This window comes from Ammodytes marinus (assembly GCF_949987685.1).
Source record: "Ammodytes marinus genome assembly, chromosome: 5".
Taxonomy (NCBI): Eukaryota; Metazoa; Chordata; class Actinopteri; order Uranoscopiformes; family Ammodytidae; genus Ammodytes; species Ammodytes marinus.
The window spans coordinates 25,017,540-25,036,078 of NC_137234.1; the positions used below are offsets into that span (position 1 = coordinate 25,017,540).

At 39.4% G+C, this 18,539-nt stretch overlaps 2 protein-coding genes across 3 annotated transcripts; both read right to left on the bottom strand.

Moving 5' to 3' along the window:
- Positions 1-50: 50 nt before the first annotated feature.
- ribc2 (RIB43A domain with coiled-coils 2) lies at positions 51-2,827 on the bottom strand (the record flags this gene model as incomplete). Its single annotated transcript, XM_080027694.1, has 7 exons — positions 51-177; positions 298-464; positions 572-730; positions 1,135-1,253; positions 1,330-1,650; positions 1,904-1,985; positions 2,711-2,827. 7 exons carry the CDS (start codon positions 2,825-2,827, stop codon positions 108-110), a joined length of 1,035 nt encoding a protein of 344 aa, XP_079883820.1. The 3' UTR covers positions 51-107.
- Positions 2,828-4,456: 1,629 nt separating this feature from the next.
- Positions 4,457-16,546, bottom strand: LOC307250729 (putative polypeptide N-acetylgalactosaminyltransferase 8). Of its 2 annotated transcripts, none has more exons than XM_080027899.1 (11): positions 16,414-16,546; positions 11,365-11,686; positions 10,989-11,155; positions 10,244-10,430; positions 8,369-8,566; positions 7,356-7,470; positions 6,861-7,046; positions 6,534-6,671; positions 6,344-6,436; positions 6,027-6,197; positions 4,457-5,852 (listed from the first exon to the last, which is right to left on the bottom strand). In XM_080027899.1, the coding sequence occupies exons 2-11, from the start codon at positions 11,667-11,669 to the stop codon at positions 5,733-5,735; spliced, it is 1,680 nt and encodes a 559-aa protein (XP_079884025.1). In that variant the 5' UTR covers positions 11,670-11,686; positions 16,414-16,546; the 3' UTR covers positions 4,457-5,732. The 2 variants fall into 2 exon arrangements, with proteins under 2 accessions (XP_079884025.1, XP_079884024.1); XM_080027898.1 differs by lacking the exon at positions 16,414-16,546 and adding an exon at positions 14,549-14,764.
- Between the last annotated feature and the right edge of the window lie 1,993 nt (positions 16,547-18,539).

The following is an 18,539-nucleotide window of genomic DNA, read 5'->3' on the forward strand; positions in this document are numbered from 1 at the left end:
ACAGTTGATTTACTGTGATTCAGTTTATTCAGTGTTCTCCTCGTGTAACACCATCATCCCTTCTCAGCTGCTGCAATGAGCTGGTCATCACTGCTTCATGTCCTCCATTATCTGCTGCAGGTGTTGAATTTGGAGAAGAAGCCTTCGTCAATGTATCCTCTTTCAATGTCCGGTTTCCTTATGAAATGACACCAGTTTAGAGACACAAAGTGACACAATATTTGAAATGCTTGAATGAACTGTTTTGTGTAGGAACTGGGTTAAAAAAAATCCAGTTTTCTTATAACGTTGACTGACTCTTGTTTGTGCGTTTGGGCCAGTTCCACGTTAGTGCTGTCCAGGTGTCGTCTCATCTGCTTGTTCAGTCTGGCCTGCTGCCTCTCTATCAACAGAGCTGTCCGAGCCGAGTCAATGCGGACGCGGTGGTGTTGCTCCTCTTCTTTCCTTTGCTCCATTTCCATCCTCTGCAGACGCACAGACAGACACACGATCAGAGGACAGCTTCTCGGGGGACTCTTTTTTTTTTTTTTTTTTAATTGTCAAATCCAACATGAGCGAGTGACATTTGTACCTTTTTCTCCTCTATTTGACCTTTCTGGAACTGGATGATCTGCCCCACGCTCTCCGTACGTGCTTTCCTGTCACTGCTGGAACAATGACTAAGCATTTCCACCATGCACAGGGAGGGTTCAGCATCCATTGTAATTTGCAGGCGACGCCTCTCTTCAACCTTTGCCCGTCAAAGAAGGTGGGGGAGATAGAAAGTGCTGTTATAACTGCACTTCATAGTCGAGTCCAACTCTATTTAAAGGTCTAAATTCAATCAATTGAATAAATTATATCGATGAGAGAAAAGCTTTAATAATAAAAAACAAAACCATTTTAATTCCTTTCTAATTGACAATTGATAACATGTAGGTGAACTCAAACAATCATGATGTCATTACTCGTCACCCGAACAAAGCTGGTGCTATTGTTTAATGTCATTCATGGTATCTGTGGTTATTGTGCAATGCACCTCAGGGTTCGGTACGAACTCATGAGTTGCTCCGGTTGCTTTAATTACACGTCTGTTTTTGCAAGTTCAAGCACCTACACCCGAACAAGTCTTTAGCCTGTCCCACACAGACCTACCTTGGCCAGATTGTACTCTGTAGTGGCAACGGCTGCTCCCTTCCTCCTCTCCATGTCAATGCTCTGGAGTTGCAGAGCCTTGTGGTCCATTTCTACCATACTCCGGTCGGAGCACTGCTCTGAAGGGACAGTAGAGAAGGAAGTGAGCTTGTGTGCATGAACGCGGCTTGAACTTAGCATGCATTTGCTAAATACCTTCCAGCTTTCGTTGTTGTCTCTCCGCCGCTTGTTCACTCTGCTGCTGCATGAGCCAATCCCTGAGCTGCTCCTTCTGTCTCTGGCGTCTGCTCGCCCCGTCCGGGTCCTCTCCCACAAGGCCGAGGGGCATCATCTGCACGTCGGCCGGTTTGGTTTTCCTGCAGCCGTCCGGGCCGTTCAGGTCAAGCTCCCGCTGGCTGCACATCTGCTGGTGTCCACGCCATTGGTTGACCACAGCCTGCTCCATCGCACGCCGCTCCTTCACTTGTCTGCTGTGAAGAAGGCAAGCCAGCTTGCCATTCTGGAGCATATTGGCATCTGCAGATGGATGAGATGGAGAACACACACGAACAGCGTAATGCACATCATTACAACAAGTGGCAATGTGTGCAGGCATGTGTATACACATGTTCAACCTCATCCTTCTCCGTTTTAAATTCTGTTTTCTGTCAAATTGATTGGACATTATTTGAGCTGTCTGTCTTGTTATGTGCATGGCTTTTCTTCCTACCAGAACACAATACTCATTGTAGTCACGTCACAATTAGGAAATGGCATGTAGCTAACTCACCTTTAGCATTTTGTTTCTCTTCTGCTTCTATTTGTTGTTTCTTCTTTTCTTCCACCTGCGTGTCTAGGGCTTCCTTGTCAACCTATAACAACAGACCGCAGTCGTGATAGCACAGTGGTGGAATGCAACTAAGGACCTTTACGAATGTGCCTTACTTCAGTACAAATCTGAGGTACCAATTTCAACCACATCTCAGAGGTAAAATACTGTAGTTTCTACTTTATACCAATTATCTCTCTCTTATAGTTATCTTATATCTCAACAGGGAATACAAGTAGGCCTATCGGAAAACATTTGTGGATTGACAAATGTAAAAACATTAACTATGCTCATAATTGTTTTGTTTTTGATGCAGAAAATTTAACATTGTGAGTCTAATGTTTGTATTTGAGTCATTGTGATGAGCATTTCTCACTATAATCTGCACATGTAACTGAGAAATGTGCTACACAAATAAATAATCAGTAGGTTATTCCCTTCTTTATTCTTTATAGGTCCATGGTTATTCCAGACTGAAAAAATCCTTAGTTGCAGTCCTACACAAAATATATAAATATTAACACCACCTCAACCATCAACAGCCGTTTAATGCTGCATGTACTAATGCATGGTAGTAGTAAGCCTATTGCCTAATATAAATGTATGATGGCATTATTATTATATATGTTTTGTGTTGCATTGAGTGCTTTTACTTTCAAAATGCCTACTTTCAGTGCACCTCCACCGCTGCAGCTAAATGCCTGTTCAGCCACAAGTGAGCATTAGCATTCCTTTATATTACTAAAGTCATAGAGACAGCGAGCTTACCCCGATCGTCCTAATTTTGTCCTGAAATATCCTCTCTTTTCTCTCAGCCTCCTCGCTGCGGCGCCTCTGCAGACTCGCCCTGGCCATGCGATCTGATAGTAATTCAACGTTGAGCATTTTACACTTCAAAACAGCGTATGAAGCGAACTTTGAGACGGAAACCTGTGTGTACTATGACAAGCAAGGCAAATTCAAACACACTGGTTGCTAAGGAACCTGAGTTCGTGAGCATTCGTAAGACGTCGGCTTTTTCCGGTCCACATGTTGGCTAGGGTTGAATTAATTTATTAGCCAACAAACCCAGGACATAGCCTATTGTTAAAAAAAAGAAAGAAGAAGAAATAGCCTATCGTCGTGGTAAATAATGTGATTGACTGATGCAGTTCTTTTTAATACACAGAAATGTCGTTGTATGTCAAAGGCAATCACAATAAAGGCTTCTTATTCTATCTACAACCCCAATTCCGAAAAAGTTGGGACGTTAGCCTATGTAGAACGTAGGCTAGGCCTAAAACAGAATGTGAAAATGTGTTATTCCTTTTTCACATACAATCAAGTTGAAAACAATACAAAGGCAATGTATTGTTTGACCCTATCTATTTCATTGTTTTTCTTAAATATAGGCTATGCGTATTCTGAACTGAAGAAAAGCTGGGACAGGAGCATTAAAAGATTTGAAAAAAAATTAAAATGAAACATAACTCACATAAACATGTAGGCCTAAACTGGTAACAGGTGATATTATCATGAATGATATAAAGGGGCATCCCATAAAGGTTCAGTCTTCACAAACAATATTGGGTGAGGCATAGGCTACCACTTTGGAAAGAACTGCAGAGGAAAACAGTCCAACAGTTTAAAAACAACATTCCTGCAAAGAATGTATGGATCTCACCATCTACAGTCCTTATAATTAAAATATTTAGAGAATCTTGAGAAATCTCTGCACGTTAGGGGCAAGGTCAACATTTTTTAATGTAATGACCTCAGGTGGCAGTGATTTTATAAAGGATATAACTACATGGGCCATGGAACACTTCAGAAAACCATTGTTGGTAAACACAGTTTGTCACAACATCAACAAATGCAAGATAAAACTACCATGCAAAGTGAAAGCCATATATCAAAAACATCCACAAATGCTGCATAGGCCTACTTCTCTGGGTCTGGGCTTATCTGAGATAGACTGACGCTAAGTGGAACTGTGTGCTGTGGTCTGACTAGTACATTTCAAACTGTTTTTGAAAATCATGGACGTTGTGTCCACCGGGCTCCAAAGGAGAAGGACCATCCAGATTGTTACCAATACAAAGTTGAAAAGCCAGTGCGTGTGCTGGTATGGGTGTGGGTTAGTGCCCATGGCATGAGTAAAATCTATGAAGGCTGAAAACTACATACAGGTTTTGGAGCAACATGCTGCCATCCAGACAACGTCTCTTCAGGGACGTCCCTTCTTGTTTAAGCAAAACAATACCAAGCCACATTCTGCACGTCTTAATACAGCTTGGCTTCGTAGGAACAGAGTGCGGGTAAGGACTGGCCTGTCTGCAGTCCATACCTGTCTCCCATTGAAAAGATGTGGTCCATTATGAAGAACAAAATTAAACATGCCCCTGTCACAACTTATTTTTTAAATGTTGCAGGTACAACATTTAAAATGTGTGTATATTCACAAAAGATAAATAAAGTTGATCAGTTTAAACAAATACGATGTATTTGTACTGTTTCATATTGAATACGCAAGGGAATGATCACATTCTGTTTTATTCACATTTTACATAACTGTTGGGGTTGTTAGTAGAAACATGAAATATTGATTTCTTCATCTCATACTATTTATTGAAAAGAAAAAGTTAACAACAGTGGTGGTGGGTATACCACAACAAAAAATTTATTTCCTTTCTGTGACTGTTCCAGTCTCTCTGTGCTTCGTTGCAACCTGCTGACGACACTCTAAGCTCAGTTGCAACTTCCCACATGAAGATCCTGTTTAAAGCCTGGAAATGGCTAGGTAGGCTACTGTTGATAGATTGTTAGGTGCCGTCTTGGTCTTAAGATGTCGAAATGTCAACAGCAAGATGAGGAGGACAGTTTAAATACAAATTGTCATTGAACAACATTGAACCAGAACGTTTAGTGTTTGATTCCCAGATCAGACTCTTGTTGTGATGTTTGCGGTTAATCAGCTTTTTGGAGAACCGCTTGTTATGCCAAAAGTACTGAAACATTGAACAGAGAAGGTCATATTAAGTTCACCTGTAAAGGTTGTAGTGCAGTTTAGGTGCATTTCCTCTGAAAGCCGATTATCCCTAATTTTTTGTGAGTAGTGCAAATCCAGCAAGTGCTTAGAAAACAACAAGATTATTTAAACTCAAACTCAAAACCTATTAAATACTACACAGCATGAACAAAAACTTTTTAAACTACCTCAAAAGGTATCATCAACTCTGCATTAGTGGGACCTTTATTAACCATTAATACCAGGACACTGATAAAAACACCCACACCACACCTCTACCATAATTATGGGATTTTAAAATGTAATAATTGTTCAATATAATTTATTTAACCCCTAAGCTAAATACTTCAGTCATCTGATGTCTTGTAATTTATAGAACCTATAACAAGGTATTTTATAAAATTAAATGGAAGTGTGCTAAATAACAAATTATTTAATTTACCTTTAAATTAGTTGACTGTTACGTAAGTAAGCCTGGACACTCCAGTTCATACAGATGTGATTAAAAATAGAATTCCATGTGAACAAACATCTAAAGAAAGAAATGTATTAATCAAATGTATGTCAGTTCATAAGATGTTCAGTAAGTTTCCAAAATACAGTTTAAGTAAAAGTCAATACATTTCACCTAAAATTTACAAAAACAATAACTCACTTCTCTCAGATTACATGTAAATGATTCCAACAGTTGCAGCGATAGTCAATTTTCATGGACTTTTACACATACACTCGGATGTTTCCACTAACCTATGAGCACTTCTTGTTGGCATATTGCCACACGCTTTAAAAGGCTTTGATTATGTTTTGTATTTCCCATCTTTGGCCAGAGCATTCCTGTATAAGAAGCTTATTGTTTTGAATCTCCAGACATCTTTTTGACTCTCTGTTCTTCAGTTCTTTTCCCTGGAAGAAAATAATAAATCATCAAATATTCTGACCACAACAAGCAATATTTTGAAAATACAGGAGTCATCCGTCAAATTTCAAAAACCAGGATTTTGACTAAATGTTTTACAGAAATACATCTTCACCCTTGCTTTCTCATACTTGTTGTAATAAAAGCTTATATTATAGTACCTGAGTGAAGTCCCAGTAAATCCCCATTCCTTTCTGCATAGCCTCTTTGCAGTTGTACAGTCCTGGCTCGGTTTCTTTGTTGCCCACGTCAGTTAAACACCGGTTTTCATTGTATTTGTGGGACTTGATGCCACCGATGTAGAGCTCACCATTCTCCCGATAATAAGTGAACTAAAAAATGTTATTCAAGCACATAATCAGCAAGCAGATTGGTCAGTTACATAAGCCAACAGCGACCAACAGACAATATATACAATTACCACTTGTACGTTTTGAGAGACTATTATCATTAAACCAGATAAAGCTGCTTTACTTACTTGCGGTCCATAGTAGTAACAATGGAATGCAATGGGTGTGTGACCTGGTACTGGGCCTTGGTCTATGCACATATCAGCATCAAGATTCTTCATCTGTAAGTGGAGTTGATATGTTTGTCAAATGAGATTTCCTCTCATCTCCGGCAGTAAGTCATTGAAACAGTGCAGGGCTAGGATAAATCAAACTTACTCCTCCATAGGCCAGTAGGTTGTCCCAGGGATCCAACTTGGGGTAAACGTTTTCCAGATACCATTTGAAAGGTTTACAGTTCAACCTTTCCCGGAGTTTTTTCCTCTCTGAGATATCCCCGATGTCAATCCCGTGATTCTACAGAAGGCATTTGTTTTTTTAACTTCAAAATGCTTTCTACGAGATAGTTGAAATGCTTGCATAAATAAACATTAACTTTGCATTGTGAACCATTGCATGTTCATATTGCATTCTGTGTGTATAAGCATGCAGTATGCCATGAACAAAGGACACCATCGTTTTGGTTCTCAACAACATTTGGAGTACCTCAAATGGCAAGTTCCAAGCCAAGTTGATGTTGTGTTTGTATTCATCCATCCAGATTTCCGCTACCCTAAGGGCGTTCCTCTTCATGGCCCCGCTCAGGTCAGGCATGTATGGCTTGTGGTTCCTCTCGATGTGGGCGATCTTGGAGCACGGAACTACTTCAACACTGCCTCCACATGTCCACACCTACAAATGCACAAAGCAAACACAAAAAAAAACACTTGAACGTCATACTTCTAAATAAAACAATCAGTAAACATTAGTTTAGTTTAGAGTTACTTTCTTAGAGGTTTACAGTCAGTGGGCAGCGCCGCGACTTGAGTCTTTTAAGACAAATTGATTCTAGGGACCATCTCTTCCTAGAAAACCCCAGCTGCACCATTAGGCTAATTACTTTTCTTATTATTGTTTTAAAAGTTAGTTATAATAATGATTTAAGTTACTGATCCCAGTCGAGATATAGAATGTTATGTTGGATAGACAAGGCTTACTCACACGAACTCCTAGCTCCACATTTTCCCCGCCGTACACAGTCATTCCTTCATCAAGACTTCCAATCTCCTCCAGAAACTTAGTGTTAGCAACAAAGATCCCCATGACTGATGGACTCCTGGAAATTATGGAAAATAACTGTTTATTTTTAGGTTGAGCACAAAAGAGAAGAGAATGAACATTACACGCCCAATAGTAAATTAGTTAATTAGGTAGTCCCATGCCCCCATCCGGTTTTGGCTGCCTTAAATAAGCTTTCCTGATTCAGAGTCTCTTGTAAATAAAACTGGAAATTATTTAATCAATGAACTTACAAAAGGATGTTTGTATTACTATTGGAAAGCTTGGAATAGAAACAAACATTTTGACATTGTTTTTGCCTGCCAAATTGTGTATTCAAACAACAACTTAAAGTTTGCTTTAAACAGGCCAGCTATACCTTTTGTTTCTTCCCCAGTACTCAAATGAATTTTTTAATGTGAATATACAGTATACTGTGTGTGTGTGTGTGTGTATATATATGATTGGGAATTTTTTTTTGACAAGTTTATCTTGTAACCTGAGATCACACCATATTCTTTCAAAATAGACAAGTTGTGGATCAATGATCATGTTGGGGAACCCTACCCCTACATATAAAAACAGGTCATTTGCTTAAAAGACTTTGTTTTCCACCCTTCCTCTATCAATTCCCCCCATCACCCTTTTGAGAGCAGAGCAATATCCAATGGCTAAATAGCAAGAACAAATAAAAGAGGGCAGACCTGCCTTTTCCCCCGTTGCAGTGGGAAGTAGGAAGACCTAAAGGAGTTTGTCAGGACAGAAACTATAGGGACCAATAAGGCCGCTTGGTCTGTTTGTCTAACTGTTTCTACTGTATCATTAACATATTGCTGAGAAATTCAGCATTACGAGAACAGCCAAGCTTTTGGATCATCAAGAATGCCTTATCCAAGATACATTATATCTGTTTGATGCATGTAAATGGGAACAAGCCTGATTTTACTTTTACTTACTTTCCAGGCAATGATCCATCGTTGAGTTTGTAATACTCTGGCGTAAAACTCTCGTACATGCACCACAGAGCCCAGTCAAAGGCATGGGCTGCTGGAAGGTACTGAATGACCTGGAGGTCGTCAAAGTTGACTCTGTCAAACACAGGGGACACCACCACCGTTCGGTCGGCTTTGATCTGTGTCAGCAAGGGTTCAGCCCTGCATGAGGGAGGGGAGGAGATGCTCTTTCAAAAATCATTGCAACACACTTCCTTAGTTTAAAGTGCCACACAGTAGGGGTTTCGTTATGCTTCATTCGTTATCGTCATCAACTAGACAATTACCAGTGAGACAGCTGGTACATTATTTCAATGTCTGTTGGAGCACTATACAGCTCTGAAAAAAATTAAGAGACTAGTCTGGATTTTTTTCTATTGAAAATGCTCTTAATGACAAAAAATGTGATGGAATTTGGTAGAAATGTTGTCAGATGTTTATATTATAAAACCAAAATGTTCATTCTATTCAAACAGATGCTTATAAATAGTAAAACGAGAAGGACTGAATATTTGGAGTGGTCTCTTAATTTTTCTAGAGCTGTACATTGAAGCTCGCCCCTGTTGTGGGTGAGTTCTAGCTAGAGTCAATGGCTGCTGAAAATAAGCTTATACGGGTTAACACATGCAGAAAACAAAAAGGCTGTTGGTTTGAATGCTTTAATTGCCCATGCCCTAATTTGTTATTTTACAACTGAAGACTTAACTGAACATTCGAAAAAGGGAGGGAACTTCAGAATGATAAATTGATTGTTGATTGTTAAGAAGCAGAAGAAAAGTTTCCACATTGAAGACAATACTAAAGTTCACTACAAAAGCGGTAGTATCTTGATTTCGCCAGCTGTAGTTCCTGGCTGAGTGTACCCATGCCAAAGGCATTAAGAAAAACTATAGGTAACACTTTATAATAACTATCCGTTGTAACTCGTTAATAGATCATTAGTAAACTCTTAATTAATGATTATTAATGATTTGTTAAGTGTTTGTTAGCAGTTTGTTAAGGATTTATAACAATGGTAGATAGTTAATAGCTTAATAATTGAATCAGTTCATCTGGGACGAGGCTGAAATAGGCTATAGACTATACACAGTGCATGGGCAACTGAGGGCAGCCCCATTTTCAAATATTTTTAAATAAACTCAATACACACTGTGCATGCCATGGACTTGAACGTGACGTGATCAGTTAATCTCGGATTACCTCCCAGATGAACTGATTCAATTATTAAGCTATTAACTATCTACCATTGTTATAAATCCTTAACAAACTGCTAACAAACACTTAACAAATCATTAACAATCATTAATTAAGAGTCTACTAATGATCTATTAACGAGTTACAACGGATAGTTATTATAAAGTGTTACCAAACTATATAATAAAAATAGCATTCTTTGCACTGATGGTCTCATTTGCTGTTACATGATGTAATTTACGATCATCAGAGAAAACATTTGAATGTTTCAGAAATATTTAAAAGTTCCTTGTAGCACCGTTAACCTTAAATGTAACATGTTATACCTCAGGCACCTGTAATGCCTTTGTGAAGGCTGTGGTTAGTTACTGTGGTTGTACTGGGATCAGACTGTGTTTGTAATGGGATCAGACTGTGGTTTTACTGGAAAGATGAAAATGTATGTAACTGTGTAAACATAGCATTTTTTGAAAACACCTTTTTAGTTTTGGTAGAAATATCCTGGGATAACCAAAGTTACATTTGAGGCAGGATAACTTTGGCATTGTTTGTGCTTACTGAACCTTTGATTTGTCAACAAATATCAAACAGAGACAAGTGAAAATGTTATACATAAACCAATTACAATTTAATTGTACCACTTACCACATCTCATGGACTTCGATGTGTGCGTCCAGGACGGCTACCACTTCAGCAGTGGCAGCCCTGCACCCAGAAGCTCTGGCAAAAGCAAGGCCTTCCTGTTTGTTGTGCCTCACTCTTATAATGCGGAGACTTGGGTTCTCCTGCTCAAGCGACTTGACATACATGTCAAGGTCCCCCTTCAGGTTTTCTGTATTGAAAAGGGGAGAATGGGGGCATGTATTTTGTGATTAGGGGAGAACATGCTTGATTGATATCGTTTTCACTATAGCAAATTATGACAAGGGCTTGATAGCTACAGTATGCTTGATAGCTGTTTCCACACCAATTACCCTGAACGCAAAGCCGACAGTAAGCATGTCGACTTTTGAGAGGGAGCCACATCATTAACATTTTCAGAAACTACAGTAAAAATGGCAACAAAATTTGATTTATGCTATTCTTCAGAAGTTTTTAATCCAACCTATTTGAAGTTGTCGTTAGAGATGATTGCAGTCATGTTTTATTCACCCATGAATGTAAGTCAGGGTCATTTACATTTAAAATACCTATGCAGAACACACGTAAAGATAACTATATGTATAAAAAATGCTGTATCGGATTATAATCCAAATAAAGGATCAACGTTGTTCTGTGTGTCTCTCCTGTGACGTATAACTACCGCCTCCCAGTAGTCTGTGTAGACTGTATATCTAAGATGAGAATTTTTATTACTCATGGTTTTGCCCATTCCAATTTCACAACCAACCTTTAGAACTATTGTCATCGACCAGGATTATCTCCTTCAGCACGTTTTTTGGTGTGCGGTCGATGATGCTGCGCATGGCTCTTTTGATGATAGACAGAGCCTCGTTCAGGTAGATCAGCACCACCGCGAGACTAGGCAGATCCTTTGGGTAACTCTTTTTCGCACACCTGTTCAGAAACAGAAGAATGTTTGAGCCGTACCTATTCATATGTTTTGCTTCAACATTCTCAAACAAAGGTTTTCAAACAATCTCAAATAAAGGTGAATGACATAAATCAGGCGTGGTTGAACTTGATGCACTCTTTCGGGAAGTGGAACGACAGGTTTTGTTGGTTTGGTAAAAGCCAATGCAATCTATTTATAAGCTGTACTATACCTTGGATCCCTGGTATCTAGAAGGGCACGATTTAGAGGAAGGCGATCGCTGAGAAAAACGTTGTATCCATAATCCTCAAACAAACTCTGCGCCTCCTTCTGCTCATCCTCGGACAGATTCTCCCCCCACTCTTTGAACAGGACAGAGTCGGGGAAGACTTTACTGGACTTTTTCTTTACGGGGGCCTCAGGTTGTTCTTTCTGCAGTGGCTGTGGCTGGTTGTCTGGCTTGACCTCTGCAGCTTTTCTCTGTCCGTCTCTGTCCTCTTCGAACATTTTCCCCCAGGCATCCTGCCTTTGATCCATGGCTCTGAGTACATCGTCTTGACAAATTTGAGAGATGACAGGGAGATGACGAAATGAGCCAGAGGCATAATCACCTTTTGCATAATAGAACAGTACAGGTGTTCAACCACAGAGTAGCAAAACCCCAGACTTGATTACACCACTATTGATACACTACGGTATCATTCTCCTTTTTTCTTCTCTTAACATCGAGGGCTTGGCGGGCGCAAACGGGGCGTAAGCGAAATCTTCTGAATCTCACAGGAGAGCAAAAACAAATTATTGTAATTATTGTGTGTGTGTGTGTGTGTGTGTGCAGGCTTGCCCACACAAATGGCTGGGCCCCTGAAAACCTCCAGTCAATGGGCCCCCCTTACCCATTACTCCTATCAACAATGAGTGTGAGTGCGCTCACCCCTCAATAAACACATACATGTATTTGTAGAGAGACTAACTATCTTATCAACCAGGGACAGTTGGGGGAGCAAGGGCTCATTATTATTTTAAAATATTAGCACATTTCTGACTTAGCCCAGCATACCTACCAATTTATTTTGATTCCCTTACACTCACACAATTGTTTAACAGATCAACATATCTCTACAAAATAATCAGTTCACACAGAGACATTGTTCTTCTTTAGAATTCACTAAAGCAAACAGTTTTTTCACAATTTGCACGTTTTCTATGCTACTAGTTTCTGGTAAGATACATTTACACTAATTGACTGCACCAAATATTGCACTTTTTTGTATTTCTCCACATGACATTAAATCATTTGAAATCTTTTGGTGGTATTGTTGAAATAAATAACACTTAAAAAACAACATCAACAACAAATTCTTCACACACAAATGAAAAAAGGCGGTTCTCTACATGAATAACCAAACCAACCTACCCTCAAAACTATAAAGTTGGCCTATGTTTGGTTGCAACATTTAGGCTTAGTTCATTCTGCTCTCATCACTGCAAAAGCACTGAAATCATTACAAAAAAAGTTCTTAATCTTTGAACTCAAATCTGTTCCTTCAATTATTTCCAACTTCTTTGTGCCTTGTGTCTTTCTTTGCATTATTTTCTTTTTTAATTTTTAGAAACAATACAGAAATCAGGACCTTGATGGTTACGGCAATAATTAAAACAGGATGATGCTGCTCGTCAGCTTCATTGTGGTATGACCCGGCTGGTTGGTCAATTGGCCAGGTTTGTGAAAAACTGGTCAGACCTGGTTGGTCGTGTTAACCTGAAGACTTATGTCAAAGCCTTTAGAAGTTATAGTCCCCAAAGGGAAATTCTTTTTCACAAAAATGTACGTTATGGGGAGAGAGAATTTAAACCTGTGTGTAGACTCGGGAAGAGTAACTATGGAATGTAGAAGAACTACAAAAGGTACCCAACCTGTTTTTTCTAAGTCAGTGATCAAATTCCTTCGTGATTTTCTCTACTTATGACATCTATTGCAGCATGTCCGTCCTGGGAGAGGGATCCCTTACTTTGTCAACTCTTCAAAGACACTGTTTCCCCTTATTCTAGCTACTTTCTAAACACCAAAATGAGTTGTTCACATCATTATGCACTTTCACATTTTAGCCAAAGAAAGGAGGATGCCTTGCTGCTCTCATCTTTACTAACATTGAAGTAAAAATTAGACTGGAGAAAATTCAATGTGCCGTTACCATACAGTCTCTGACCGCTGACAGCCAGCTACGGAAAAATTGAAGGAAGTTTTCCTTCATGTTGAGATGATAGCTGACTATTAGGCTATCGTCTCTCTTGCATGAAATGACCTACACTTGAATGATCTTGAACGCTCAAAACATTTATATACATTTTAAACGGATTATGCAAACTGAAAATATTAAGTTTTCTAACTTGGCATCTAATTGCGCTTTTCCACTATGGGTACGGACATAGGCTACTCTTAATCCGCTTTTTGCTTCGTTATCCAGTGGAGATTTAAGTCCCACTCGATGTAGCTGTTTGTCATAGCGACGCCACATGAAAGCAACGCCTCTTTCGCATTCCCCGTTAGTCAGCTACCAAGGAGAGGAACGTCTGCACCTCATTAGCTAACCACAACATGTTTTTTCGGTTTTCCATATTCTTGCTCCAGAGGGCACATCATCATCATTTAGGCCTATTGTATGGAGGGGCAACCTAGGGCACTCATTCATTTTTGTTCACGTGTAAAGGGCAGCCAATAAGGCACTTTCTCTCATTTTCACCACCATTGAGAGCACTTTAGCAACACTTTTTCATCCATGGGGGCACCAGACGGGCAGAAGGGCACTAGAAGGACCAGGCGGGCAGAAGGGCACTATCAGGGTACTAGAAGGGCACTAAAGGACCAGGCGGGCAGAAGGGCACTATCAGGGTACTATAGGGGGCACTAGAAGGGGACTATAAGGGCACTCATTAAGGCACGTCATTGAATTTTCTTGTTCTAGAGGGCACATCATCATAATTGATTGCATGAAGGGGCATCCGACGGGCACCCATTCATGTTTTGCACGTGAAAAGGGCAGCCATTAAGGCATTTCCTTTCGTTTTTGCCACTCTTGAGGGCACTTTAGCGCGTTTTTTCAACCATTGAGCCACGAGGGTTAGGGCCTGAGTCCGCCACTGCTATGGGTGTAAGGGCAGGGTGTCATATTGTATCATATTGTATGGAATGTAAAGACCACTGAGGCAAATGTCTATTTGTGATATTGGGCTATACAAATAAAACTGATTTGATTAAGTAAAATGCCTCATCAACCTGAACTAAATATTCTTTCCGTTCTGTTATCCTCATTTGTGATGAAAAACTTAAACGGAAGGGGGATAAAGGAAAATGACATAGCCTACACATGATTCACTATCGGCTACAGGAGAATAAATGGCCTACTGGCTCGACTCACAGATTTTGTTGACGATCGTGATCAATTGCGATGGCTCCTGCTCTCTTTTGGCCTCGTTGGTAGACCTATGTTCATCATATCCATTCTTCAAAAACGTGCCAGCGTAGAAGACGAGCCCAATGCCTCCCAATATGAGGAGCGGTCGCTTTAACAAGAGTATCCTCATACTGATAACCTGCTGCTCCGACTGTCCCAAGCAAAACTGACAACCAAGATTTTAAGTTCACACAGAGATTCATGGGCTGACTGGTTCAACCAGAAATCCCCACGTTATTTGTTACAATTGTATTTCATTGTGCGCACTAGATAAACCTGATCCTCCACTGCTGCTGGGCCATGACCAATTAACCGCGGGCCTGCCTAGAGGCAAGGCAAGGCAAGTTTATCTATCACAATTCAGACACAAGGCCACTCAAAGTGCTTTACAGGGGCAAGATTAGAATACATAAAACACATTATAAAACATTTAAAGGCGAATAAAAGAAGCAAATAAAATAAAAATTGCAGGTTAAAATTTAAACAAAAAAGTCTTCAGACTCGATTTAAAAGAACTGAGAGTTGAGGCCTGCAAAGACACTATTACAGTAGTCAAGTCTACTAAAGATAAATGCATGGACAAGTTTTTCTAAATCTTGCTGAGACATAAGCCCTTTAATTCTTGATATGTTTTTTAGGTGGTAATAGGCTGATTTATTAATTGATTTAATGTGTTTCCTGAAATTGAAGTCGGAGTCTACGACAACACCAATATTTCTGGCTTGGGGTGTTGTTTCTAACATAACGGATGTAAGCTGTGCGCTGACTTTTAATTGTTCATCTTTGGCACCAAAGACAAATACTTCAGTTTTGTCGTCGAGAACATATTCCTACACACAACACATCAATACACAATGCTTATTCTCTGAAATTACTATTATAAAGCCTATCCTTTTAGGCCTACACTACGATGTATTATTATTTTATTAGTATGACGTTGTTGAAATGGTTCGGCTATAAATCCTTCACATTTACTTTAAATGTGCAGTAGGCTAGCCCTAACCTGCACCACACCCACATTCCAACATTAGGATGATGCAATATGGCTAAACAATCTGGGACTCCTTCTTGTCGGATGATTGCAGTCATAAGGACATTGTTGCAAATTCACATAAAGCAGTTGCACATGGACTTGACATTTGTTAGAAACGGAAATAATTTGAACCCCTTCTTCTGGACTCGGCCTCACTAACTGTCATTGAACTACAGGTGAAAATTTGCCTGCATGGCTAAATCTGGCACATTAACATGTTGAACTTTGGTGCTCATGATTATCAATGTGCGCTGTCCCTTGTAAATAATGAAATCAAGAAAAAAATAAAAAATAAATCTATGGAGAGTTCATCTGTGTTTGCAGGGGCATAGCACCAAATTCTGCTCCCCTATACAAGAAGTCCCGATGGGCCCCCTGAGAGGCGGTCTTACAATACAAATGTGTAAAAGTTATGTTTGTCTAGAGTCCAAAACGTATTAGTGACTGGTCCCTCTCTGAGCCAGATAAGACCACAATATTTCTATTGATGAATGACCAAATTCATCGTTACTTGTACTGTATATAAAACACAATCCCTGGTCTAATGACTTTTAATATACACATACACACATAGGACTACAGTGTTTCTCACAGGAATTTGAGAGACTGTGGTGGGGACCCTGGACCTTCTAGGAAAGATGTGAACCCTTTAAAGTAAAATGCATCAATCTGGTGCACTTTGAGAAGAAAACTATGGCTAAATCAACTGTGTGACACAGAATTACCAAAAATCAGAAAGAAAAAAATGTACATGTTTAAAAAATCCAGTCAGCTTCTGGATTTTTTTTAATAATACCTTATCCTGAAGCTCCTTCTCTCTTTGAAGTCTTAGTTTAGTAGTCAAAAAGATCAGTTCAAAATGTAAAATAAATCCAGTTTGTCATCATCCTTTGTTGATACAGCCCTACATTATGAATTCAGTGGCAGCACTGAACTAAAAACTTGTGATGAGATGGTTAATCCTCCAGCTCTGTCCACTGCAATACTGAACGATGAGCTCATGGTAAGAGCTCTCTCCCTGGGCGTCGAGACATCGGTTCGTTGCTTTGTTTCTGATCGCTTGGCCCTGAAAATGTTTGACAAAGACAAGGGGTTAATGAGATGGTAGCACTAGTGCTTCCGACATGATCTGTGTGTTAGACTTTGTCTCCTCCTACTGGCAGCATCTCGAAACCCTGTGCTGGGGTGTTTAAAATGTCACTGTCCACTGGTAATCGAGTAAAAATCCTACATTGACCGCATGTTGCCACCTGAGGTCTTACCTGTTAGATGTCCCAGTGCATGTGTAGCTTAGCCTGGAAATCCAGACCCTGATATCTTGAACGATAGAGGCAAATTTAATTTGCCAGCGCCTAGTGGCAGGTCTGGGAATGCCAGGCTATGTGTAGGTGGCTTAGTTTTTGCCATCTGACAGTCCAGTAGGCTATAGTGGGAGTGCTGCCACAGCATGGATCCACAAAGCAGCGGTTAAGATTATAGTTGTGAGATTGTATTGCCCCAATGATGATATCACCATCTGAGTACTAATACTAGGCCTAATGCTGGTGAAAAGGATATGTTAGAGTTAGGATTTAATGTTTAGATGTATCATCCTCCTTTCTGTGTCAATACAGACACAAAATACCTGAGGCTGTTAGAAGTGGCATTCATACAGTAGAAGGCCTAGCTTTAGTCTAATTAGTAGGCTTTTTAAGACTACCCTTTTAATACTTCTTATCAAAAAAGCATACTTTCAAAACCTGATTTCGCAAAACACTAGAACCACTCCCTGGTCCACAGTGTAGCTCCGGAGAAGGTTGTTCGGGCCAATTAGCTTATGCTACCACTTCCCGAAACTCTCATTGGACACAAACACGACATTAGAACTCATGAATCTAGACCTATATGTAACACACATCCGAAAGCCTAAGTCTATGGGAAATCCAGCACTTTTCAGAAACACTAAACACACACAGTTAGGCCTATTTAAAAATCTTCAAACATCAACCAGTTTTATAAATCCATTTTATTTTCATTAGGCTATTATAAAAAAAAACTTTTTAATTCCATGCAAAGGTTTTTATTTCAGAATATTTAAAACATAGGCCTCTGTCTAAACACAAAGGAACCTAAGGGTTGTTGCTTAGGCTTCTCTTGTGATCTGGTGGTGGACTAACCTAGTTGCCCATCCTCATTCTGTAAAAAATATATTTTTTTATTTAATTAAATAAAAAATCCCAAATATGGCTATGAATAAACAGTATGCCCTCTTTTAATGACAATGGATGTGTTGATAATCTCTTGGAGAGATTAAGGCTATTAAAACAAGATGCACAACAGTTCAGGTAAAACAAATTAAATCACTCGTTCAAAATAATACAGTTAAATACCTCATGCATTTCCCGCTGGCAAGTTGTTCCTAAAATCATACGTACAAAGAAGTATTAGGGTCACACTAAGGGGGAAATATGGGAAATGTGTTTATTTATTATTATTATATTAAAGTAAAAGTCAACTCCTCAAGTCTGTCAGTTCCTAAATTACTAAAACGTTTAACGAATGACCAAAATAAATATATTTATCTATATCTGGATTGGCTGATCACCTCAGCAACTTCCAGACAAATATATTGTAGCAACCTAAACCTCATTTCCCATCATTCTTACTGGCTGGTGAAATGTGTTTTTGGTTGTTTTATGTTCCAAAATACATTTTGTCAATGTTTGTAATGTATCTGTAAGAAGAAGGTGGACGTTTATGTTGATGATTGTCATTTTTGTGCTGGCTTTATAGTTTAGACCATCATTGTTGAGGTGGTTGTTGTATTTATTGACTGAAGCTTATATAATTATGCAGTTTTACTGAGCCCTTGGGGATCCTGTGATCCGGGGCCAATCCCAAAGTCCCAGTAAACCAGTGCATTATGGCAACACTATTGATATA

Coding starts and splice junctions, on each gene's coding strand:
- LOC307250729 (XM_080027898.1), bottom strand. CDS start 14,714: ATGAGGATACTCTTGTTAAAGCGACCGCTCCTCATATTGGGAGGCATT. Junction 7,471..8,368: donor GATGGATCATTGCCTGGAAA/GTAAGTAAAAGT, acceptor CATAATTTCCAG/GAGTCCATCAGTCATGGGGA. Junction 5,853..6,026: donor TTTACTGGGACTTCACTCAG/GTACTATAATAT, acceptor ATTTTCTTCCAG/GGAAAAGAACTGAAGAACAG.